The 27352-nt window shown below is 44.2% G+C and overlaps 1 protein-coding gene across 5 annotated transcripts in view; it reads left to right on the forward strand.

Annotated features, from left to right (window-relative positions):
• Positions 1–27352, forward strand: part of arhgef4 (Rho guanine nucleotide exchange factor (GEF) 4) — a 68254-nt gene that overhangs the window by 33328 nt on the left and 7574 nt on the right. For 3 of the 5 annotated variants that reach the window (XM_028433340.1, XM_028433342.1, XM_028433341.1), the window contains one exon: positions 21151–21302. In XM_028433340.1, coding sequence (XP_028289141.1) covers positions 21151–21302 — 152 coding nt within the window. Of the gene's footprint in view, positions 1–2103; positions 2363–21150; positions 21303–25597; positions 25868–27352 lie in introns of those variants that run through there. The other 2 variants (XM_028433343.1, XM_028433344.1) reach the window with 2 other exon arrangements.

Genomic DNA, 27352 nt, shown 5'->3' on the forward strand with positions numbered 1-27352 from the left:
ACAAACCCACTGTGTCAGGCTCTGACGGTGAGGTCAGTGGTAGTGCTGCACATGTATAATTAGAGTCCCTGGTTTTTCTGAGTGGGATCATAAGACAGGTGCAGTGCCGCCGTACTGAGCTGTCTAGGACGGCACACCCATAATAAAGCCATTTTAATCCTTTTACACAGTGCCCGGTATTATCATTCAGATCCACCACAGAGCCGTGGTACATCTCTCTTCTCATGTAATCTCATTTAAAGTGGTTTCATTAAGCTGGAATCCCTCTGCTCGTAACATGTCAGACTGTCACTATCAGATTCAGACTGTGGGACTGCCTGACTCTGGCCTGTTCTTTGGCACAGTTGAAAATTAAAATAAGCTGACTCAGGGGCAAATGTAGACCAATGGACTGATACAGGAGTGATACAGCAACAGACTTTATGACAGCAGGATCAGGACCAGGAGACTTCAAGTGAGCATCCTGAGCATTGATTATTTCTCCAGTTGTTTCTGTTGCACTGTGTTGATTTTCTTTGTTTTGTAGTTCATGTACCTTTTTTGTAAGATGACAAAAATAAAGATGTACCAAGCTGAAGCCTGGCAGGCACTATGCTGGACCTCTGTTCTGAATCTGGCAGGAAACGGGCCAACACAAATCCTCCATATAACCATGACTGAACCTGACTGAGTTCTGTGGGCAACTTGGGAACCAGGTGCTTGCTGGCAGACTCTACCCCCAGGCTTGGCTCTACGGTGTAGGTCCTAGTTCCATAATCTATCCAAGGACTGGATTTTATCATCCCTTCTTTCATAGAGGGATCCTCATTTGGTCTGGACCTTTACCCCAGACCTGTTTGCCCTGACAGACCTTACCTTGAGAGGGTTTGGGCATCGAGTTTAGAGGTGAACCAAGCAGCAGACCCCAGCACCAGATTATTACATTTCTGCCTGGGCTAGGTGCAGCTGGGAATCTGCCAGGTGCAGACACAGAGGTCTGGGTGTCCCTGTTGCTACCATGATCCTGATGGATTAAGCAGTTTGTAGAATAGATGGATGGCTAAATCACAGTTAGCAAGCTACGCTTAGCTTGCTCGGTAGTATTTTTATTAGCAAAATACTGTCTGTATGGATTTGATGCAGCATAGCTATACTAAACCTGGCTGGCAGAATTCCTAAACACTAAAGTTTGGGTGGACGACGGCAATTCAGCTGAAGTCTGGCTGCTCTGGTTGCTTAATCGTGCATTGTTGACATTTGTTAGCTGATTTAGTAGTCAGATCAGTCCTGAGAAGAATGAATGAATTGGATGTTATTTAAATCATATGGATTATAAAAACCTGAAATTGAATGACATAGGACATTGATTAGTAACAACACTAGAATTAATTTCATTTTCTATATAAAGTACATTATACATACACAATACATAATATTGGTCTTTTATTGTAGTCAGTAACTGTGTTCATTGTAAACCCATGAATTTAATCTGATAAGATCAGTGCATGGTCTGTGTGTTGGTGAAGGGTGGAGGAAGGGGGGATGGACTGAGGCAGGATGGAGGGCTGGCTTTTTTCAGTTTACACCTTAATGGATCCTGCACCATTAGTGAGGCATCCACGTTGTCGCTAGCAGGCAAATGACGCGGTCGAGCCACAGAAACCCCCCTGCAGGACCCCCACTGATGTCAGCCTGGAAAGAGAGAGAGAGAGAGAGAGAGAGAGAGAGAGAGATGGACTGTGTGAGTTAATGTGAGGAAATGAAGCAGTGTGTAAATGGGTAGAGAAACCAAGGAGGAAAAGGAGAGAGAGAGAGAGGGAGGGAGGCAGGCAATCCAGAGCAAAGAGGTGGAAGCAGGAGAGGAGCGCTACTACAGCTCTCCTGTTCTGTGCATGGGAGGAGAGAGCGGCAAGTTGACAGCTGGAGCTTACCTCAGCGAATAGTGCAGTAGATATCAGCGAGGAAGCCGCCTCCTCCTCCTCCTGTTTCTCCTCCTCCCTTGCGATCTCTCTCCCTACCAGGAGAATAACCACCTGCTCAGCTGCTCTGCCTCCTCTTCATTTCCCTTTACTTCCTCACTGCCCACTTCTATTTCCCCCCTTGTTGCTGTGCATCCAGATCGGGATGCGGACCCAGCAGGGCTCAGAGGGGGGCGTGCCCTTGCCTGGGGGCAGCTGTGGCAGCAGCGGCAGCTCTGGGGTATCACCGGTGTCTGAATCAGACGGAGGGAGCCCAACAGGCGGAGGGGTGGACAGTATGGTGGACGGAGGTCTTGGGGTGGGTGGATGTATGGGTGGAGGCGGAGGAGGAGGCAGCTTGGGCGGCACTTTGAGGGGGGTCCTGTCTCGCTATTGGAGCTTGGAGAGTCTGCACTCCACCACAGGTAAGTGCACACGATGCAGGTCTATGTCGATCTGTCTCGGGATCCCTGAACTGCAGTCAGTGTGTGTGTGTGTGTGTGTGTGTGTGTGAGGATTCATGTTACACACTGCACTGTATGAGCTCACACCCCAGCACACTGACACACTGCCATGAGGTTACTGTGTTATTCAGGATGGGATTACATTGGATGTACAGTGTATGAGTGCGTGTTATGCCCGGCTGTCACTCGTTGACGGGGTCGGTGCTGTGTTGATGTGTTTGGGTGGGCCGGCTGCTGGGCTCTCAAGTCATGCAGAGAGAGCCAAAAACCAGCTTTGTGTCTGACAGCGCCATCCCTCAGGGTCTTTCACATCTGTGTGCTGTGTAAACAATAGCCTGTATCGACATGGCACGGGTGCACACATTGTCAAGTTGCTTACGTTGAATCTGACTCATTACCGGAGTGCATGTTTAGACATCTGTAGGCACTCTGCCCGTTTATTGGCCACTGACAGTGCAGATGAGGAGGAATGACACCATCAGAATACATGGTGGGTGTCTGGAACCCCACTCTCTTCCTCTCTAGACTGTTATTTTTTTACTTTAAGACAACATGTAACAAAAACATATTTAGTAACAATTTATCTCCAGCTTATGATTGTGTCTATGGATCAGCACTCAGAATGTGTGAAATTGATGTGTATACAACCTTTATTAGTGTGTGTTGTTGTGGTTTCAGTGTCAGCAGTAGTTTAGCCCAGTGCTGTTTTGTTGTCTATAATTGTGTCAGCAGTTTGTTTACGCAGACAAATCGTCGTTCACCTTTGGCATCTCATAACCGATATGCATCAGCCCCACCTGTGAGCCTATTGTGTTGGTTGTCATGGTGTTCACTGCAGCTTTCTAGAAGAAATTGACGTGTAGGAAAGAAACAGTTGAGGTCAGGACCTTTGTTGGTAGCAGTAAAATCAGTGGACTGAAGATGACTGAAGATTAGCTTCCTACAGTGTAGCATTCAGCTTAATTGACTGGTTGTTTGGCTCTGTCAAGAAAGGAGTGTGGTGTGTGTGCATAGGAAAACAATGGAGGCACATGATGATGATCAGAATTTGATGGTTGCAGGTCAAAAGTCGCATTTTCAAATGATATCAATTAAAATCTCAGGAATTTCTTCAAATTTAGCACAGCTGTGGTCAAAGTTTGGGATCAGTATCTCAACTGGCACAAACCAAGCAGAGAGAGATATATCTCATGCTCAACATCTTATAACTGACTGTGACCAGTTTGAGTCACGTTGTGAGCTTCCTGCTTCCACCTTTTTGCCTGTATTGATAGTTTAGGTGGATGCAGACGCTGCCAACATGGCGATCATCCATCCACTATCATCCATAGTTACATGGATACAAAGTTGACTTGGACTGAAGGGGGAACCGGTGGGATTTTGGTGTGATGTAAAATCTGTGGGGGGAGGAGGTCAGCATGGATCTGATCTCACATCAGAGTCCTGTTGGCATCCTGTTACCAAACAGTACAAACCTGAAAGTGAAAGTTCATATTGTCGTTTTCATAACACTTAAAAAATAGAAAATAGTTGAAGCACGGCAGCGCAGCAACTGGCATAAAGATTTATTAAGTTGTGCATGGAGAAGTTTATAGATCAAGCATATTGTCCTAAAAATGATACAGAGCCAAATGAGACTGTCAGCTCGGCAGCAGTACAGTGGGCTGAGTTGTTTTTGCCCTTGACAGATAGAGGAGGTGGGGGCTGGCTGAGGTTTCCACTGATGGAGATTAGAAGAGAAGTTTAATCTGATTTAGGTTGGAGGGTTTTTTTTTTCTTTTGGTTAGGAGCCGGGGCAAATGAAAAGTCCCCGCATTCAGCGCCAGAACAAGTACACATCTTTATTTATTTAAAAAAGGAATTAATACAAAACTGCATCGTTCATGCTGCTGCATCCTTCTCGTTGCAATACCTCACATGACCACTTGATGGCTGCCTCCGAAAACGAGTCAATCCCCATAGACCTCCATGTAAAATGTCTGATGCCACTCATTTGCCCATATTAGAGCTGCCAAGATGGCGACAGTCCTTCTTACTAAGCTTCAAAAACCTTTGGGCAATGTCATAGAATAAATGGGTCATCTTTGTTTACTGTCTCTAGTGGACAGCTGACAATTGTACCTCCATGTCACATGTTGCAGCCTCCAATCAGATCCAAGACTGATGTCTCACAGTCCACATAAGGTGTTGGATGAGGGCAGAAATCTGTGCAGACTTTTATTATTATTTCTCTGTGGAGCAGGACAGCAGCTGTACTGTAGACTTCGAGACCTACAGGAGGTGCCTATGTACTTTTGACCAAATAGTGCTTGTAGGTTTGAATCCTGAACCTAGTTTGAGTTCATTCTCATCCATTTATCATCACTCTGCATGACGCCGCGCTTTCCCAGCAATGGTGCATCCCGTCCTCCTGCAGGGCTTTGGAAGACCTAATCACTAACCACCATAATTCATGTCACTTTATTCTTCCTGCTCTCTGTGTTCCGCTCTCACAGTAACAATATAATCTGAGAAGATAATGGCAGAGGTTATGTGTGTAAACATGTCTAATTGGCCTGCATTTCTATTAACTGTTACCTCTGTGTGGGCCTATAAATTAAAGCAAGGCCAGCTGGCATCTGTGCATCACACTGTGCAACCCAAACACACACACACACACACACACACACACACACACACACACACACATACAGACAGCCAACTGTCCTCATCTGTGGGGCAAGACACAGTGAGGGGAGGAGGGATGGATGTCTGAAAGCATCCATCACAAAAAATGGAAGGCACTGGGCTCTCTGGGAAATAGGTCGCTGTGGAGTTATCCAGCCTGAGGCTCCTCTGAGTTCTACCTCTGCTTAGTAACTTAGTTGAGATGGGAACACAGGAAACAAACACAAATTACTGCAATGATTCCTTTATCAAATCTATTTCTATTCTTTATGAGCAAAGATAAATGTTGACAATGTTTTTTTTTGCCTCTTGCTTTCCTAAGTAAACTGACCAATATTTGCCTGCAGCAAAATGTATGTGCTGTAGCTAATTAGCAGAAATGAATGCTGCTTTAAGCCCTCACATACAGAGCAGTGGACAGGTTGGATAGGTTAGGATTCAGTAATAATACTGTGTTTAAATTCATAGTAATACATTGTCACATCTTAACCTTTGAAAGGATTGTCAGCAAATCCAATGAGGATCCATCTCACAACAACACTTTCCTTCACAGTGATCAATACGTTGTGTGTGCGTCGAAGACGTCCCTGCAGTGAACACGTGTGCCATTACCGCTGCCTAATGGCATTGTTGTGTTCAAACAGCCCATTACGTCATGTCGGTGGAGATAAAACGCTGCTGTGGCTGTCGTTCAGGGGCACATGATGTCATGTAGCAACCAAAGTAAGAGTTTTCCCACAAATGTATGGTCTCCAGTGGTTTTTCAGTCAATGAGCATTGATTAAGCAGTGAAGTCGTTTGGTTCTTCTTCTTTTTATTCTTACACAGATGTGTACTGTCCTTTGAAACATTCAAATGTCATCATGTGTAACCGTGCTGTAGCTGCATCGTCTATGGTCACATGGCGGGGAAATAAAAACTACTTTAAGTTTGAGTTTAAAAATCATCAAACATTCATTTGTGTAAGACGTTCCGTGATGTTTCTGCGAGACATATTAGCCCTGTACAGCATACTGTGTGTTTGGATGCTGTAATTTATTGGATTGTTTTCTCTTCCTGCCCTTTGAATCCCCTCCATGTATCATTAAAGCAGCCTGTATGGATCTAATGCAACAGTAAACCACTTCATTTAGCATACAGTGTGTAATCAACCTCCTCCTGGTGGCTGGCTTGGCAACACCCTCTGCACAGAAAGCTAAAATTATTTCTCTTTGTTGGAGAAAGAAGAGAGGAGGAAGAAAAGATCACCTCCCTGTCTCTGCTCTCTCATTGGCAGGTGGATAGTGAGAAGTCCTTCTCTTTAAATAGATTTTTCTCTGATAGCGCGGCGTGCCGACCCTCAGGCTGAAGCTCTCCCTCTAGTCTTCCATAGTCCCTTTGCCTCACTCTGGCCTCGGTGCCGTTCCGCCCGTCACTGCTGGGAAGGGCAGAGCAGGTTTGATGTGAGCTCTGATGGTACAGCTGCCCCCACACTGGCTGCTCACGCTGGTGTTTGACTGACAGACAGCATAGGCCTGATCAGGAATGTTTGGGAAGCTGGAGGGAGGCTCTCAATCAGATTACAGGCGGGCAAATGTCTATACCTGCCAATCACACCGCTTCAGATCAGATTTGCACACTGTGTCTAATTTTACCGCAGACAAAGAACAGAACAGATTCTTTCCATTTAACAATTACTTGTGTTGATCTGTAATCCTGTTATATTTGTAATCCGTCTTGTATCATCACATCAACATGTGAAAGAACATTCTCCCAGGTGATATCACACCACAAAGGTGTTACAGCTGCAGTTCATACCTTATAATTGGTTTTAAAGGTGTTTCTGAGCCGTAGTCGTCAAACTCACACCCAACTCATCACAATGTGATGCTGGGTCAGGTTCTCTTTGCAGGTAGACCTTTAGGTAGATTCTCTTACATTTAGTAGTAGTGGTTTGGGTTGGGTCTTAGTTACCGTGGTAACCCTGTCTACCATATGATTAAAACGACTATTTGTGTTCATGCCAAAGTGCTACTTTGCATCTCTATGTTTCAAATGCACATTTATGCTGAATTATCTGTTTATTGGTCTATTAGTCTGAAAGCTGCATTATGCAGCACTGTGCAGAGTTGTGAAGCATGTGTGATAAATATGCTGAAGTTTATTTGTGAATGATGCTTATGTATGGGGAGAGCAATGTTTTTCTTTCTGAATCATTAAATGTCCTTTCAATGTGATCCTAATGTGTGTTTGCATCCCGAGTTCTGGGTTTTTTGTCCTAAGTAATCTGAGATGGATCTTTTTGAAAAGCTGTCTTATCTGTTTTACATTTCTCCGTAACATTCGTTTTCCTCAGGCAGTTTCCAAGTCTTCTAATACTTTAAGTGTATTTTCATCTGCGGAGTGGAAAGTTTTTTTTTGGCTGCCTCAAAAATGTGGAATGATAATATCCTCAGGTACACCTGGTTTGTCGGCTCTGCTTAGTCGCTTCCATTCCTTTTGCAGTCTGAATTTGTCTCTGCCTGTTTGTCCTTCGCTGTCTGCCTCCAGACTTTGGTTCAGGTTGAACGTCTGTTCTTCAGTTACAGCACCATCAATAGATCCTGAACGTAGGTTCTCTACTAGTCAGCTGACGTGACTGACTTCTCAAGAAGTACAGATCGATGTGGCATCTCTCTCAGATATTGAATGTTTTAGCTTTCTGTCAGCCACAAGGGCAGCTTTGGTTCCATTCTTTCTCAGGTTCCTAGTAATGTGTTCCCTGTCAGCCGTGTTCTACCTGCCCACAGTCCTTCTCCTCTGTGTATCTTATCAAAACGGTTCAGGTAGCATTTGTTCATTTGTCTTCCTACAGAGAAGCAATGTCCTCCTTCACACAGATGCTTCTCGTGAGCATGATATCTTTAAGCTCCTTAGATGTCCTTCCTGAAGGTCGACAGTAGACAGACTTCCAGAAGGCTTGGTATGTGAGATAACATCCTGGACTCAAGAAGGTTGCACCTTAAGCTGTTGACAGGCATTCTATCTCATTCCTCAGTACAGAGCAGCTTCAGTTCTGACATGTTGCTGGGTTTCCTCACATCAACTGCTTGTTTCAGCTCCTTCCACAACACCTCGGGTGGATTAAGGTCAGGACTTTGACTTCAGAACATGAACTTTGTTCTTCTTGAACCATTTTTTTGTAGAACCACATGTGTTTGGGCTCGTTGTCTTGCTGCTCTTTATAACTCAATGGTAGAATTAACATGACCTGGCCCAGAGGCAGTAAAACAGGCTCATAGCATAATACTACCACCACCGTGCCTCATAGATGGGATATAAGGTTCTTCAGTAACACAGTCCTGCTTTACAAACTGTTTAGAATGTACAGTTTGGGCCAAGAGGACCAACAATGATGTATACCTGCTCAAAAGATTTTAAGTAAGAAATGCTAAACAGATGAGACTCAGACTCAGGGTGATATATATATATAAAAGAAATCCATCACTGATGCACCATGTTGAGAATACTGCATATAGAATAGAATAGAAATACTTTATTCATCCCAAGCTGGGAAATTTCGGTGCAGCAGCAATATACAGACCTACCGGTACAAATAAACAGTATAGACATTATTTACAGCAAATAGAAATATAATATATGAGTACAAAAACAAAAGTGTGCGATATGAAAGTTCAACTCTAAACTGCTAAATCTGTCAGTTACTATGGCACATGGAGATGAGGTGTTACAGTCTCATGGCATGATGCAGGAAAGATTTCCTGTAGCGACCTGTGTGACTTTAAGGGGAATACACAGAGATATACATTATGTTTCAAAGTCTAAAAGCCAGCAAGCGATTCCTGGAAGGAGCTTCAGTCTACCTTTCCTTTCTCTTCTTGTCCTTCGTTCACCCATCCCCCCCTCTTCCAGCCTTCGCAGGTTTGTGTGATAATAATGCAAGTGAAGGTGTGTAGCAGGGGGAGGGAGGATGTTGAGGCTGTTACAGACCTGTGGAGAGGGTGTGTGCGTGTGTGTGTGTGTCACATTGTGTTTAGCCGTCAGTGAGTTTATGTCCTTGTACTGCTATATGCAGTCATGCTCATGTTCATACACTGTCCATGTATGGCTGTGAGACAGTCAGAGCCAGAACACTCAGCTCACCCTGGCACTTCCTTGCACATAGTTTGCACCCCCCCCTTCCTCCTCCTCCTCTTCCTCCTCTTTTCATCACTCCCTTCCACTCTGTCATTCCTCTTCAGTTCACTTGGTCGGAGCCGGGAAGTTTTTCTCAGAGATGATCACATCATAAGTATGACACAGTGAAAGCATTTGTGTTCCATTTAAACCAGAAAGAGTTCCCTGTAAGAAACTTCACCTAGAATGTCCCCACAGGATAGAAAAAGAACTGTTATCAACTGGTTTCACAAACAATCACATCCTGGTTTTCTGTATTGTTTTTTTAGATGCATTTTATTTGTAATGCACTTACCTTTGGCACCACATCTCAAAGTGTGACATATGAGGTTTAATTTAAAACAAAAATGGAGGGCAGGCTATCACAGGTGAGGGACTGAAGATGGAAATAGCTTTAAGCTAACAGCTGAGTGATATGGCAGGGCGGAGATGCACCATATAGATGCACTGGATCTCCTGAGGGATTCTTTGAGAGGGGAGTATTCCTTGGTGCTTCCTGGGTGGGTGTTGGACCTTACCAATACTGGCTGGCATGAGGATCAGCACCTCCCAATCCCAGGTGGTGGAGTTTATGTATCTCTGAGCTTTGTTCATGGGTAAAGGGACGAGGAGCTCATAGGGACCATAGGGAATGTGTTGTGTGCTGGAATCACAGCGGACTCCCTGCTTCTCCACATTAAATGGAGCCAGTTCAGGTAGTTTGGGAACCTCCATTTAGAGATGTACCAGGCACAGCCACCTGACCCCGACTAAGGACATACCATACAGTAGAATGAATGGATGTAGCACAGGCCTCCACTATGGACCCTCAGGCTGAACCTCTTGACCCAAAGTTGTTCTGAATGGTTGCACATTTGGTGTGTCAGTGCTCATTTGAGTTACAAAAGCAGATATTTAATAGCTTTACAAACGTTCATGTTGATTTCATCCGTTTTTTTGGCAGTGTTTAAATGTCAGTCACTGGCTGTAAGGTTGATGTGAGGGGGGGGGGCTTCTTTTATGTCCCAGTAATAAAGATAAAAGATCCACAAAATGACAACATTTTGTGTTCACAGCATGAATAATACACAGCAGAGAGGTTAATCTGAGTGCGGATGAAATCCGCTCCACTCAGATAACCGGGCCACTCTGTCTAAAACTCCAACCTGCCACATGCGGCGATCACCCTTTTCATCATCCACTCACAGAATAACAGCACTCCTAATCCTCACATTAGACAGACACACACAGCCCCTCACCTCTGAAAACAACACTTCAGCTGCTACCGTTCCACATGACCCTGGAAGATTGTTCTAGTTTACTATGACTGGAATTATTAGAGGTAAAACAAAGCATACAGATGTTCTCCTCAGATCCACGCTTTAAACAAATGCATAAAACATGTGTTGTCTTACTGTGTTCATTCCACACTGGCTTTTATGTGGGACCCTGGGGGGAAGGAGACAGTCACAGGGTCAACCCAGGCCCTAGTTTCCCACCAGTTCTCTCTCATCAGCTGGAGTTTTCAGGGCTCAGGAGTGGGGGGTGGTGGTGGTTGGGAGGGGTTAGCATATGGTGGGTTTGGGTACATCTTTTTTGTAATTTTAAATTGCAGCAGAGCAGGAGTCATTCTGTTGTTTCCCATGATCTATATTACACATACATGTTTTGTGTGTTAATGTTATGCTATAGAAACAGCAATCATGGAACCACTTCTCTGTAGTCTCTGCAAACCTGCCTGCAGATCAGCCAAAAACTCACTGAATTTTCTGAACTCAGTCACGGCTTCCTTGTTGTGCTGTGGAGTCTTTTTAATGCTTCATTGTACAGTTCTGTAGTTCACTTGGGTTGTATTTCCACCTTTTTATGTCACGTTATGTGATGTGTTCAAGGATCATCAGAAATTTCTGGCGATTCTGCCTTGATGAGCAGGTTTTGGGTTCTCCCCGGCAGCCTTCCTGGTAGAGGAGGTGTATCATGGTCATAGTCCAGGATCCCAGTCTTGGGGCTCTTTGCTGTGTGTCATCTCTTTCCACTGTCAATGTGAGAATATAAGACAAAAGTAGTTAAATGTCTCAATATATATAAATGCAAAATAGCTGAGATATTTTAAGAAGATGTTGACGTTAGCTCAGGCTTATATCTCTTTATATTATTTGATAAATCAGGCAGCAGCATCATTTCCTTAACTCAACATGACAGCGCTAAAAAAAAAAAAAATCCAGTCAACGAGTCTGATTTCCTGTCAGTCATGTTGAAGCTGTAAATGTAACGATGGTGGAAACTCTTTGTAAGCGTCCATCGGGGTTGTTTCAGTTTGTTAAATAGACGCTGTGTTTATGTGCATTAGCCTCTGACTCATCATGTGAGGCACGCACCGAGACCTGGAAAGCATCACTTGTCAGCCTTATCGTGCTTAAAGCTGGAATGCTCACAGCGACGCCCTGCCAGGAAATAAAACCTCTTCTCTAACAGTGATGAACAGCAGCTTTGTTATGCCACTCACATGTAAACATATCTTGAAAATATTTGGCTTTGTGAATGGGATTACGAGCCTGAGTGAACGTGGGAGTTCATGTTCAACCAGAAATAAAAGCAGACAGGTAATTCGATAAGAAGCAGGTGCTTTAATGGAGACGTGCTGTCCTTTGAATTTTCAGAGTAATCCAGAGTTCCTCCTTCTTTTCTTGTCTCCTGCTTCGTGGCGCCTGTTGGCTTGCCCTTTAAAAGCCCTTTCAAGCCCAGACCACAATCTGTGCCCTCAAGCAGCTCCTGCAGTTTGGACTCTATGCTAACCCCTGAGCCTGGATACCAAGATATTGAGTGTAAGTCTGAGATCAGGATGGCTCGATGTGGCCTGGCAATGTGCTGCCGTGTTCCTCCTCCACAGTCGTGACCATAAGTGATAAAAAAAAATTGACCCACACGCACTAAAAATCAGCACAACACATATTTTGAAAGGAAAGAGTGACTCTATCTCTTAACCTCAGAAGTTTTTTCTCAAAGGAGGAAAGCTACCGGAATTTAGTGCCAATGGGTTAAAATTTGTGCTTTCTTCACTGACAACCCAGCCCCCAACAACATACACACAATGACAGTTTCCAAGGCCTGGAGATATCTATCTAACGTTATGTTTTTTCTGATGAGGAGGAGTTAGCTTTAGCATCAAGGTAGATTCTATGAGTGTGACTTGTGACTGCTAGGCAATCAAACTATCGGTCTTCACCCTCTTTCTTCTTCTTCTTTTTTTATTCTTCCGTAAGTTTTTTGGCGCAGCGTATCTTCAGCATTCATTGACCGATTTCAGCCATTCAACTATCAAAATGTTCATCTCACAGAGGACATTTTGGATCAACTTCAAGTTTATTTCAGTTATAATTTTTCAAATATCAAGCAATTTCGGCGTCATTTTTAACAAGGGAGTCTATGAGAGAGCCCTTCGAGGGTCATCTTCCAAATGTATCTCCTACAAATTTCAAGTCAAGTCAAGTCAAGTCAGCTTTATTGTCAACTCTGCTATATGTGCTGAACATACAGAGAATCGAAATTGCGTTACTCTTCACTCCGCAACATATAACATGTAACTAAAAACTAAAGATAAATATAAAGTGTAAAAAAATGTACCTACAATGAGGCACACACAAAATACAAGGCACATAATGAAGGCACAATGCAGTAAGAGTGCAAAAGATGTATAGTGCAAGTCAGTGCAGTTGGCATAATATAAACAGGAATGGTTTAACTTATAACAGCTTATTGAGACTGGTATGAGAGTGCAAAAGATGCAATGGTGCAAGTCAGTGCAGTTGGCATAATGTAACAGTCCAGGAATAGTTTAAGTTATAGCAGCTTATATGAGACTGGTGTGACATGACAGGGTAAAAAGTGACTGGTGCACAGAGTTCCTTTGGTAAAGTGGCTGGTACAAAGAGTTCCTATCTTGGGTGGTGGTAGGGGTGAGGGGATGGTGGTAGGGGTAGGGGGTGGGGGGTGGTGTCAGGGAAGGGGGAGAAAGTGGGGCACAGCAGGGAGAGAGTTCAGCTTCCTGACAGCCTGGTGGATGAAGCTGTCCCTCAGTCTGCTGGTCCTGGCCCGGAGGCTGCGCAGTCTCTTTCCTGATGGCAGCAGACTGAAGAAGCGGTGTGAAGGGTGGGTGGGGTCTCCTGTGATGCGGAGGGCCTTTCGGGTGAGACGGCTGTCGTAGAGGTCTTGGAGGGAGGGGAGAGGGACGCCGGTGATCCTCTCAGCTGCTCTCACTATGCGATGAAGCGTCTTCCTGCAGGTGGCGGTGCAGGCTCCGTACCACACAGTGATGCAGCTGGACAGGATGCTCTCAACAGCCCCTCTGTAGAAGGTGCACAGGATGGAGGGAGGGGCTCTGGCTCTTTTGAGCTTGCGGAGGAAGTAGAGGCGCTGCTGTGCCTTCTTGGTCAGGGATGCAGTGTTGTTAGTCCAGGAGAGGTCAAGCTACAGACTCCACTTTAGTCTTAAAACGCTCATCAGATGCTGCTCTATCAAACTTGTATTCAGAATTTTCTAATTCCGAATCGTTTCCGCACGCCAGGCTCTCAAAGTTGGAGTGGTTTTTGAGGTCTCCTCTGCTGTTACCATGGTGACAGGCTGACACACAGAGGCAGTTCAGAACAATCCTTCACATCATTTTTGTAAATATGTTGTAAATGTTCAATTTGAAATTTTATTTATTCTACTTCCTGGATACAGTTTTGTGTTTCTATGTGTACATGTGTTCTATTCTGTCCAGCACATCCCTGTATATAAATTTGCATTCTCATTAGAAATAAGATGGAGAATTAAAGCTGAGGCACAAAAAACCTGGATGGAAAATAATCGTTTAATCTTTTGTTTTTATGGTCTGTGTTATATGTGAGGATTCAGGAAGTGCTGTGTGGACAGAAAACAGTCAGAAAATGAGACCATCTACTTTCTCAGACTGCCGGCCAGGTTTGCTTTATCATATGTTATTGTCAGCATTTTCATGGTGTGCTCACTGCATCTGAACCATCTGCTTTCATCCTGCTCCCTCTCTGTGGGACATGCTGAATGGCTAACCATCTTTTTTTTTGGGGTCCATTCTCAGCCTGACCTTTGCAGCTGTGTTTGACCATCGTTGGTTCAAGTGAGGCAGCCATGGGGAAGCAGGAGTTTGCCTTGACCTCAGGCTAAGGAAAGGGAAAGCTAAATATACAACTTAAACTCCGGCAGGAAGTGAGCTGAACTTTAAAGGCTTATTTTATTTTGAATATTTCAGAAGCTTTTACTACCAAAAAGCACATTCCAGGTTCACTCAGGTTCTCCATTGACGTGTATTAAGTGTCTCAAAGATTTAAAAGAGGACGTTGGCTCCACAGACAGCACTTATAGTCACGTTTTTGGAACCAATATTAGCAGCTTACCAGAGGAAGATTGGATCTTCTGGCAGATCGTAACATCTGATGAAATTTAAAGGAAGACACTTGGTTCAGTTCATTTAAATGTGTTGGATGGAGGTCAGATTGGTGTGGCTGTAAACACAGTGTGTTGAAAAACATCGAAGGCAAAGAACCAACCTCCATTATGTGACCTTCTTTTATGTGTGTTCACTGGGATGAATGAATGGTATTTTCTATCCTACAGCACACTTGAAGGAATAAGCAGAATTCTCTTAATTTTCATTTTCAGAGCTTTTATTCTGACTGCTAGTGCAGATTTTCTCCAGTGACATTTGGTGCTTAGAGCGCTCCGGTTGTACCCTCATACCTGTCAACACTGCAGAACGTGTGTGTGTGTGTGTGTGCTTGCTTTGTCATCCCCCCTCAGGCCTGACTGGCTGAAGTCTTCCTTACACAATTCACCCAGTGCCTGCCGTGAATTTTAATAAGCAGCGCTGGGGGAGAGCCAGGCGTCTGAGCAGCGTAACATATGGTTACACAGCTAAAAGGAACGTTGCTTCTTCATTATGTGTGTGTGTGTGTGTGTGTTGGTTGTTGATTCAGTGCACTCAGTGACACTGGGACCTCGCTGTAGTGTCGGGGGATTTGTGTGCGTCCACAGCCTGGAGTCATTTTGGGGCAGATCAATATGCAGGGAGTGACGGGTGCCTTTGCTGATGATCCGCATCGATTGCTCTCTGTGATTCAGGAATTGTTTGATGTCACAACACACAACCTGTGAACTGTTCTCCGGCCAGACATCCAGCCACAAACACACAGAGGGGGGCAGGCCTTGTCTTACTGTTAGCCGTCCATCCAGTAGCAGGATACCATGCTAGTAGCTAGGTATGATTTCTACCAGGCCAATTTCCCTGCCTGAAATTGCACTAGGTGCCAAAGTGATCAAATGTTTTTTTTGTTCATTAACTACTACTACAAACTACTGTTAGTTAGTTTGTTAGTTAGTTTAGTTGTGTGATTAACCCCCTAAAAAACAAACATATATTCCTGCACATCTACCAAGTGTTAAGATCACCACAGAGTAAAACATGTATCAATAAAATGGTACATTTAAATCCTTAAGATGTGTGTGGGAAAAAAAGGATTCGCCGAAATTATTTCAAAACGCACCAAAGTCAATGTCGTAGAATGACCTCAGCATTATTGAGTCACCAGCCGTCAGTTCTGCTCCTGTTGCCTAGCAACCTTGTTGGCTGCAGTTGATGTTTACAGAGAAGTATTTCTTAGTGTGTGCAGTATTTTCTTGGGAAAGTAATTTGTCTTCGGTGTGCTCATCCAGAAAAGTTTCATTGTTGACTGATTGTGTGCTTTGTGAGGTCAACCCCATTGACCACTTCGTCACCTGTTGCTTAGCAACAGATATCAGCTGTAGTGGTCGTAAAGGTTTTTCATTGCGTTTCCTCCTCTTTTGTCCTTACAACAAATCAAAACATTGTTTTAAAATGTCCATCCATCTGTTTTCCTAACACACTGTGACCTGTACAAGGTTAAAAGGGACGACTGGAGTCTTGTCCAGCTGTCAGCAAGCTAAACATGGGGTACAACTTGGACAGTTTATTGCAGGGCTAGTCACACTCACACCTACAGCCACTTTAGAGTCTCCAATCAACCTAACATGTCTTTATACTGGAGGAACCTACAGTACCCAGCAGAAAGCCACACAGGAACTGGCAGGTTCCAATCTTCCATTCGACAGGTACCATCTTGTCAGAATAGCAAATTAAATTTAAGGATTTAAAGTCACAGAAAGTGAGTGTTTTCAGCAAAGTCATGATCAGCCTGGTCATAGGCAGATTAAGGCGGGTTCAGCATTTGTTTTGTTACTGCATAGGAGTCGGCTACAAGGAATCTTGGGATGTGTTGGTGAATGATACCTGTTGCATCCTTCCCTCCCAGAAAAGAATGGAACAGCCCTTTCACACCTGTACCATTGAACTGTTGAGTGGTGTGTTATGTTAAGATGTGATTCTCATTATCCTCTGCTGGCAGCAGCTGCTCCTCTCCATCCTCCTCCTCCTCACCCTTAGGATGTTGGACTCAGTGTAGGAGGCTCCTCATCACCAGCCCTTGACTTCATACTGTTTAAATTGAGATACAGTCGGAGTGAGTAGGTGGTCTGTACAGTGCAGTGTGAATGGTTTGTTATGCTCATAAAATGTGCTTTAGGACTATTGTTGGAAAAGTGTGCTTTGGTAATATCAGAGCGAACTTTTCCAGTAATCACTCTTGTCATGCTGAGACGTGTGTGTGTGTGCGCACATCCTGCTGCTGAGTCTGGTTGTGTTTCTTTCCTCTGCCTGTAGCTGTAAACACCTGACTTCATCCCATTTTCTTGAAGAAATGTCTGTGTTTTAAACTCCGTCTGCCTCTCAGCAGGGCCCCTGTGGGGGAGCTGAACTTATTACTGATGGCACTTGACAAAAAACTCTCATCACCATCCATTAGCTCCAGATTAAAAACCTGACGTATCAAAGGAACCTCTCTGCCTTTACCTCCAGGATCAAATCTATCGATTCTGTGTGTGTGTGTGTGTACATTCTCCCTACTGAGCTGCATGGGAGTGGCAACAGTATTGCCGGCCAATGGGGAACTCTGTCACCTTGAAGGAACATTTGGCAAGGTGCCCGACTACAGTTAGAGGAGAAGGGCATTGCTGGTGTTTACAGTGTACTGCATGTTTAATACTAAATCATATTGCATGTGTTCCAGTGCAGTCAGTCAGTGTGGTTTAGCCTGCAGGGTATTATGGAGCAGGTAATCTGACAAGCAGTAATATTTGCTGGATAAAAGTCAGCACAAACAGAAAACCAGGACACGAGGCAAACGGGGTAAACGGCTGGACTGAGATCAGAGCCTGGTAATAGAGACAGAGCACATTCATCCAATTATAGTGGGAAGTGGAAAAGTCAGCTAACGATGCAGTAAAAAATGCTAGCAAGAGTCAAAAGGCAGCTGATAAATTCCTCTCTACTACTAAATATATGTACAATAAGACAAAAACGCATGAGTAAAGGCCAAGCAGCAACACTCAATTCTAAGAACAGAAGCCCATGTGGAGGTGCCAACACTGCAGTTCCACCTGCGACCTCTAGGGGCTCAAGTGAGTGAGTTAACCCTCTTAAACCTCCATGTTAAAATGCCCAACTCCACAGCAGAAATAAGCATGTGTACAGCCTGCTCAGCCAGGTTTTCTTTGATGAACTGACTTGACAAAGGCGACGCTTTTGATCAAAGACACCGGATATCACCAGATTAATTTTAATCTGATCTCAATCCAGGCTTTTCTTCCTTTGTGGTACACCCTCCTGGTCTATTCTGTTGCTTTCCTCTCTGTCTGGGTTACTGTGCCATTGTAATGCTACATTTTTTTTTGTCTCAGAAATAATAATAAATTGAAAACGCAGTGTGGACAGTGATAATGGACGGGCTCGCCGAACAAAAGCAATCAGTGTCACCTCCTGACAGGACGCCGTCACTCACTGGAGGGGGGGGGACCAGAATCACACTGTTTACTGTTCGCCTCTCGCCTGGCTGCTCGGCCTGTCCTTGAGAAATGAAGTGTGTGATGCTGATGGGATCACCTGATTTAAATGGGTTTGTGTGTGACCGCAGAGCGCTGAAACTGAAGCGTGTTAGTGAGTTTGGACTGTAGCATTTAATCATCCTGATCCTCTGAATGTAGGTTAGCCATATTAGTGGATCAGAGTTGTTCTGCATAGAGAACATTCAATAGCCACTGGCACGTGTGTGTGTGGTCAGCTGAGGAATTCAAGCGTAATGGTTTGGTTGCATTTTAATTTGATGTGTGTATGCTGCAGCGTGGCACGTGTCCTACTAGCAAAGCGTGACTGGACAGCATCATACTACCGACTTCCCCTCAACCACTTGGCCTGCTATCCAGGGTGAGAGAGGGACAGACAGGGAGGGAGAGAGAGAGAAGTGTGTGTTGGTATTTGAACCATAAATCATGAGGATGATGATGTTTTTGTTAACAACCTCTCTGCATGGAGCCAAATTAATACAATTATCTCTATATATCTTACTCAGCACCTCCTCTGTGTCACCCAGGTTCAGTGTCATAAACATTTTAGTGCGTCACAGTGTTGCTTTGATGTTCTGCACATAAACTATAGAAATACTTACTGATGCACCAAAAGGTGTTCCTCCACTGACAAAAACCCTTACGCTGGGCTCAGAAACATTGGGTTTATTTGAATGTTTAAAGATCCTGCCTTTACCTGATGTCAAGATTAAAGTTCACTTTAAAACGACAGATGGACTAATGGCGGTTATTGAACAGAAAACATTTTGAAATTGGTGCGTAAAGATCAGAGAGAAGAGAAAAGAGACAAAGCAGTAAAACTTCAATACCCAGAATGCACTGGCCTTGCTAGCTTCTTAGCTCATCACTGTTAAAACACATATGGTACCCATCTGGGCCCCAACTAACATTCATCATCACTATGCTATGAATAAGTCCTCCGATTCAACTTTTTCTTCACTTTCTGTTGTTTACTATTCACATTCTAACTTTTTTCTAACTTAGCTTTCATGGCTAGCAGACAGGTCGGCTGATGTCTCACTCCATATCATTCCATTACGGGTGTCTAATAGAACAAACAAAATGTTACTCAGGAGTTATAGTAGAGAATACGTTGATCTCAGTAACAAGACCAAGAATATGAAGTGTTAGTACTAGCTTTTATTCTTTCAGCTTGCTAGTTAGAAAGTGTGCACCCGGACTCGTTCATGTCATGGTGTTAGTGCAGCTGTACACACAGCTTGCTCTGTTAGCTAATTTAACTTGTGTTAAATTGATTGATGTGTTTTACTTTACCCTGTTGAGTTTTTTCCGGCTCTGGGAGCAGGCTGAATGAAGAGGGGCGGAGGGGTTTATTCACAAACGTTATTCTGTTGTATTGGTTTGAAGCTAAAGTGGCAAAGTTTCCCTTTAATCTCCTTGACATAGAGAACCTGCCGTGTGCCAACAATGCATCTCATATGTGCGGCGCCTGTTGGCAGTGTCTGGTCTGCTGACAGTTGAATTCAGGCATGATGGAAGGCTGCTGCTGCTGCTGCTGCTGCTGCTGCTGCCTGTGAACACACCATAAATCTGCTCATGTTATTCTGGGTGTAAATACGTGTTGTATGCATATTTCCGTGGTCTCATGAATTGGTTGCTTCGGTGCTTTCTGGGCCGTCTGTTGTTAGCGGCGCAGAGCTGTGCTGCGTCCCCACTTCCTCCCCTCGGTGCTTGTGTAAACCCGGACTGCAGGATGAATAAAGGCCAGTCGATACCTGGAGCTGCTCCATCTCTCTCCAGCATCACTGTGTCCTGCACTGCCCCCATCAGATCAGCACCTGTAACTCCTACAGGCCTGGTGTTAATGAGGCAGGATGTGTAAGAGGCTGCTGTGTGTATTCACAGTGCCTTTAGCACCAGATGTTCACTCCATATTGTCCCTGCGGTAGAAAAAAAAAAAACATCCAACTGACACTCCTGCACCACCCAGCCCCCACCATGCATCTTATAGTGCATGTTTTCCACGTCGGCCAGGGGGGCTCTATGTGCTCTTTCATTAGATCCGTCTGTCTCTCTCTCTCTCTCTCTCTCTGTCTCCACTGTGATTTGTCACCACGGATACGTCGTCCATGGCAACAGCTGTTGGCAAGGCAGCCGCGGGTGACGCCTGTGATGAGGTGTGACAGCAGGAGTATTTTTAGCTCATTAGCCAGGTAGCCACAAACTGAGTTAAAACACTTCACAGGATGTTTGTGATGTGAAAGCTGCTTTGTAAAAGGCTCATATTATTACTATGGAATGAGGGCGCCGATAGAGTCCTCAGTGGATGTTGCACAGTCTCCCTGACACTTTTTATGCCACCTGACATGGTGCACGGTGCCATGCGTGTTCATGACGGGTGTTAGTTAAGCTATGGGAAGAGCTCGTGGTTCAGTGAAGGATTTAATAACACTACATTTGTCTAATCCCTCCCAGAATACTCAGGAGTCCCGTGGACCACCTGCTAATATGTCTAACTGATAAACACAGTCTCATCAACCACAGGCAGTGACTGTGTGAGGTTTTTATAAAATTAGCCCATCCGCATCAGAGGACACATTTTTTAATGAAGTCAGAGCTGCTGACGAATGAAATAAACATTATTAACAACACCTCTCGTCTGTCTCTCCAATCTGAATTTAGTGTCTGCACTGCAGTGCATTTAGCCTGTATATTATTATATAATAATAATGATGTATAAACTTTTTAATACCCTGACAGGTAATATTAATTACTTTAATTACTTGGCTTGATATGCTCAGGTGTCAACTGATGGCAGAAAAAATAAATCAGCCAACAGGTTATTTGACATGTCAAATAAAAATGTATTTGGAGAGGGACTCATCACCATGGTAACTGAAAATGGTGGACAGAGATGGGGTAATTTTTCACCATAAAATGTCTGTTCTAACCCAGGAATCTCCTCCTGTTTTCAGCTGTGGTCGTTCCTGATGGGGCGTCAGAGAAGGCCGGGCTCGGTGACGAGCTGGGCAGCGAAGAGGATCTCCTGTATGAAGAGTTTCGCAGTTCTGGGCATCGCTTTGGACACCCAGGAGGAGGCGGAGGAGAGCAGCTCGCCATCAATGAGGTAGGAAATATGGAGACATGTAGTCTTAGTGTGGAACCATGACTTCAGCAGCTGCATGTGTCGTCTTTGGCTGACTGAAGTGCACACTTTTATGATTTTTTTATGGATGATAGAGGGTGTATTAAAGTTAAAATGTGGAAAACAATGAGCCATTAAAATCAGTGGGAGAAAAACAACTTGGAGGTTTGGCAGAGAAGGAGGAAATAAAAGGCTTATTTGCTGTGACTAAATGCCGTGAATTGCTCTGGAGGTGTTCCAGTCAGTTCAACAGCTGCAGAAAGACAGAACATTTCATGAAGAGCATAGACGTGCACTGCAGCGCTGGGCTGAATGCAGCGTGAGGATATTAGTGAGTTAAACCAAGCAGACGACTCTAGAGTTTGGCTGAAAGGGGGGAAGCAACAACAACAAGCTCTGAGGTTGCTGGGTTATGTGGTTGTCATGGTTACCCGCTCTGAGTAATGCTGATGCAGAGGTACGTGAAAGACCTCCGAAGATGATCTTTATCTTCTTATTATAAAGCATCAAATCAGGTAATCGAGAACGTTTTCTGCTCCCTCTTCCTCCTCTCTGATTGGTTGATGGTGACACAGGGACAGCCAATCAAACAACAAATCCAGTTTTCTTCTTCTTCCTGCTCCTCTTGAGTATCACACAGCACAGAGCCTTGCTGCCATCCTGTGGATCAATGATGGAAATCCCTGCTCTGTCACTCAGAAAAGAAGAATTGACACATTTTTAAATATTTCTAAAGCAACAGCACAATTAAACAGGCTGAAAGGTGCTACTCTACTGTCAGTGGTGTTCTCTGCAGGTTTGTGTAGCATCTTTTCAGCTCCATGTGTGCCTTGCTCCTCTGTGGCCACTTTTTTGTGTAATGTTTTCCTTGAGCTCACCTCAGACTGTCTGCACACAGGAAGCACAACACCTTTTGCATTTTGATGTCTGTGTATTATACCCTCTAGTTGTGGAAAGTCAGCCTGACCTTCTGGAAGGGTCTGTGCAGGGTGGCGCCTCGGTGTAGTTTGGATCTCATGCAGCTTTGTGTAGCTGTCTCTGTTACAGATGTGAACAACAGCACCATGCGGTGGCCAAAATGATAACTTCAGATACAGCGATTAGAATATAAACATTCACAAGAGGGAAGAAACTATTATGAAAAATAGTATTGAATATTAAAAATATGTCAGGCACCTGCTCTGGTTGTTCAGGAGTTCTGCAATGATTTTCCTCAGTTTGTTTTTTGTTGGTTTGGTCTGTTGGTTGTTCCCTCTTGTGTGTGAGCTTGTTGTTTTGTTCTGTCTACCAGATTTTACCTTAAAGTTTTAAGAGCAGTCACCTGTCTGTCTTAAAAAAAGAGAACCACAAACACAGTAGAGGCCTTTGGCTGGTCTCAGATGAGACTTCTGTGGTTAAGGTCTCATTGAGACCCTCAATCAATCTGTGATTGATTATGACTTCATGTTGATGTAGTAATGTGATGTTGTGCATCATGTTTTATTTTGAAAATCCTCAGTGTCCTCAGTTTGCTTAGTGCAGTGTTTGCCCGCACCCATTGACTAGAGGATTGAGGGGTTTGAAACTTCAGCCTTAATGTTCCTGCTTCACTTTGGTCCTGGATCTCTGGATTGTTGTTATTGATGAATTAAACCCTCTACCTTCTGCTTCCCTGTAATCTGGGGGACTGATGAATAGTACAGAAGTGGTAATCTGTCATCAGTGGAGATGTGGTTGCTGTGTTTGTGTGTGTTGGTTGCTTGTTTGTCCAGTTATAATATGATATTATAAGCCCTGTGACATCCACTAAAGAGTTTCACAGCTGTGACAGTGAGAGGAGAACGCTGTAGATCTATGATGGTGATTTCCACCTGCATATTAAGGTCAGGTCCACGGAGAGGTGAAACCAGGGAAACTATGGCTCACTGACTTCACCGGGTCAGCTGCTACACGCTCAGGTGGGATCATCCTTAGAGATGCTGCTGCCTCAAAAGCAGCACGATGATTATAAATGAGATTAAATGAAATTAAAAAGCGTATTAAGCATATATTCAAGAGTATATTTGTTCCATTATGTTTATAAGCAGGCTTTTTTCATTTGTAATATTTTTTCTGGGATGAACCACTCAGGCGGCAGATGCTGAACCAGGCGGCTGACTTGCCCATTTAGGTTAATTCAAAGCATGAATGAACAACTTTTAGGCATCAACGCCTTTGTCAATCAAGCAGCTAAAGGAAATATTTTTTTATCTACAAAACATCAGCAGATTTTCACACAAGCCCTGAAAGTAGAGACAAAGAGAAGCCAAAGAAACACATGCGACAGAAAGATTAGACTTATTTATTCAGGAAAGTGACCCAATACCTGTGTGGACTTCAAGGTTTTGCAGTTAATCTAAGGCCTAAATCAGAGTTCATATGTTCATATGTTTTTAGTTGACAGCAGTTTGGACTCCACAAATCCACAAAAAGACCATTGTTACCCACACCAGGAGAGGTCAGCCAACAAACATCATTCCAAAAATAGTCCACAAGGTCACAAATGAACCCAAGTAAACCTCTAAACAATTAATCGCCTCTCTCACACTGGCTAGCAAGACAATGAGCCCAAACACACAAGTGGTTCTACAACAGAACGGTTCAAGGAGAACAAAGTTCATGTTCTGAAGTCAAAGTCCTGACCTTAATCCACCTGAAATGTTGTGGAAGGAGCTGAAAGAAGCAGTTGATGTGAGGAAACCCAGCAACATGTCAGAACTGCTCTGTACTGAGGAATGGACTCAGACTCCTCCAAGCTGCTGTGGACGACTGATCAGCAGCTACTGGAAACCTTTAGCTGCTGTTATTGCTGCACAAGGAGCTCACAGCAGACACTGAGAGCAGAGCGATTATACTGCCACCACCGTGCTTCACAGCTGGGATACGGTTGGGATGTCTTCAAAAGTTTCATTTAAAATCTTATTTCTGACTAAATCAGTGAGCAAGTGTAATATTTATGTCTCATTCGTTTGATCGGATTCTCTTTGTCTATTTTCTGAATGTGAAAATGTGCTGATGTTTTGGGTTCAATCAATCAATCAACTTTATTTGTTCCCTGGGGGCAAAGTCTAAAGGGTTCAGTAGTGGAGAAAAGGACAAACACTGTTTATTACAATTTTACCACATCAAAGATCAAATGCACAGTTAAAGGGTTAAAGTGACAAAAGTGCTAAAATCTAAAAAACAGCTCTGTTTTTGTAATGATCTATCACTTTATATCATTGCACACACACACACGGTTATGCTAGAGATGTGTGTTTTATGCATGGCCTCCCCTCCCTCGCTCTCATCACAGCACCCCACCCCCACCTTACTCCGTACACTCCCAAGGGTTGCTATGGCCTTGCCTCAACTACTCTCGTATCCAGGATATGCTGACACACTCTGTGTTCTGATTGGCTGCCAGCTATGCAAAGGGTGGGCACACCAAAAAAAAAAACGGAAAGGAAGGAAGGGGGAAAAAAAGAAAAGAGGGTGATCCTGCTAGTTAGATGGATGGCTGAGGTAGCACGGCTCCAGGCTGAGCAGCCAGCACCATTTTAGAAGGACCTCGTAACGGCAGACACAAAGAGATAGAAACAAGCCAGAGGGAGAATAAATGGCCGCTTGGTTTGAGACTTAGAAAGAAGCGAGCATATGTAGGCTAGAGTGAGAGAAGAACGCAGTGGGAAAACAAGGGAGCAGGCGGATAAAAGGAAGAGAAAGGAAACGAGGAGGTGGCATGAGCATGCATCGGAGAGGTGCAGCATCCCATCCTCCGTCTTTCATCCTGACATCCTGACCGACAGAGAGAGAAGAGGAACCAAAAAGGAGAAGAAAGGCGAAGCCGAGGCAGAAAGAGAGGGGAGGCGCCTGTTCCTCAAAGAGGAGAAAGGGAGTAAAAGAAGGAGGAGGGGTGCTCGGCACACAAATAGCTTTGCAGATCCACACACACACCCTGACACAGATAGGCACCCAGCCTCCACTGGCAGGCCGGGGCACCGCTGGGCATCGGCAAAGTGGCAGGAGAAGCAGAGGAGGTGAGCGCCGGAGCCGAGCGGAGGAGGAGAGCAGCACCAGAGGACAGCGACGGAGACAGCCGAGGAGGAGGTGACGTGGTGTGGTGTGGAGGCTCAGCGCTGAGGGAAAGGCGACGGGGGAGGGGCGGCGGTGCTGAGGAGGAGGAAGAGGAGGAGGCTCGGGGACTGATGGCTCGCGGCAGCGGCTCGGGGAGGTGGAGCAGGCAGAGGATGGGATTGTTCAACACCTTGCTGCGCTGTAACCTCCCCCCGGAGACCCAGAAGGTGGTGGTGTTCCTCATCATGATGCTGCTCATCATCATCAACGTGGTGCTCATGTTCCTGCTGGCTTTCCAGTAGAGAACACACAAAGGATACTCTAGCTCTATACTCCACACTCACACACACTCTCACACACACACAAACATGGACACATGCTTCTGATGGAGGAGCAGATAAACTGAGAGGACCAGAGGAGGACTGGGGCTGCTCGGATTGATGGGTGTCCAACATGGCAGCAGCAGATCACAGGTACAACCACGGAGGAGGGGAAAGATCCTGGAGTGTGAGCATGGATGGTGTGTGTGTGTGTGTGTGTGTGTGTGTGTGTGTGTGTTCCTGTGTGTGATCACAGCACATTTGGTCTGTTTGGTCCTGTCTCCGTCTCACACCAACAGTCAGTCCGTCTCCTAATACCGTCTGATTTCCATGTAAATGTTCCCGCCGAAGACATGAATCTTTGAAAATGTCTCTCAAATACATCGATTCATCTTCATCTCAGTCAGGTTTCTACACAGCTGCTTATTGTAATTTTTATTAAAATCATTTATCACTCAAGCAGGAAGAAGTAGTGCGTTTGTTGTAATCAGTTTTTTGGTCAGCAATGCAGCACAGGTACACACATAATAATGATCCCATATATCACACACCTACAAACATGTTCTTCTCTATAAGGGTTAATATATGCACATATATGTTTTACATCATATATCTTTAATATATTAAATTATCTACATTATTATGTACATACTGTATATTGCATATAGGATATAATATTGGCAGCAACAGCAGCATGTCAGCGTCCTGTGTCAGTGGTTCATCTTTGAAGTGAAGTAGTTCTGGTCTTATTAGTTCGGATGCAGGTGATTTAAGACACCCTGTTACAGCTCCTCAGCTCCTAGATAACCAGTGATGATTGTAATTTACAATCTGGACACCAACGGACCCACTGCTGCTCCTCAGCTCTGCCTTTGACACTGGCGACTATGAATTTCTTTTGATCAGTCTTCAGTTTCCTTGTTTTGTGTTTTGTGGCGTTCCACAGGGATCTATCTTTGATCCCGTCCTATTCACCATGTAGATGCTAGCCTTAACTATTGACTTGTTCAGTATTCACTCCAGCCAAGATTATAACACGAAAAATTATTTTACATTGATTATGCAGACAGGCAGCAGTGTTTGAGTTACAAAAATAATCTTCTAATACATATAGTCTTGTAAAACCTATGTTTTCCAGTTGTCTTCATACACTCTGGACACTTTTTAATGGACTGTTGAGAGTAATATTTCCTGCACCAGTGTTTCAAAATAAAAGCCTTCCTTCATATCAAAAATTTGTTGTATACATTTTAACATGAACTGAATGTGTTTGGTACCATGAGCAAGATGGAATTTCAAAGATTAATTACTGTATAATCAACCAATCCTGGAATATTTTACTGGTTTTGCAAATATGACATAAAGTAAAAGAATTTCACTTAAAATCACGTTTCTGGTCTAATGTGTACCCAGAACACCTCCCTCTGGGCCAGACAGAACCAGTTTATCCTCCTCTCAGCTGTTCAGATTTCTGTGTGTGTGTGTGTGTGTGCATGTGTTAATTAGCCGGTGCTGTTACCATAGTAACTCTCAGTCGAACTCTTTGAGCGATGTGATGAGGCTCTTCATGTTACAACAAGGTGTATGTGGCTGTTTACTATCATAACATTGAAGTATGTGGTGTCATGTAGTCAAAGA

This window comes from Parambassis ranga, chromosome 20, assembly GCF_900634625.1.
Source record: "Parambassis ranga chromosome 20, fParRan2.1, whole genome shotgun sequence".
Classification (NCBI taxonomy): domain Eukaryota; kingdom Metazoa; phylum Chordata; class Actinopteri; family Ambassidae; genus Parambassis; species Parambassis ranga.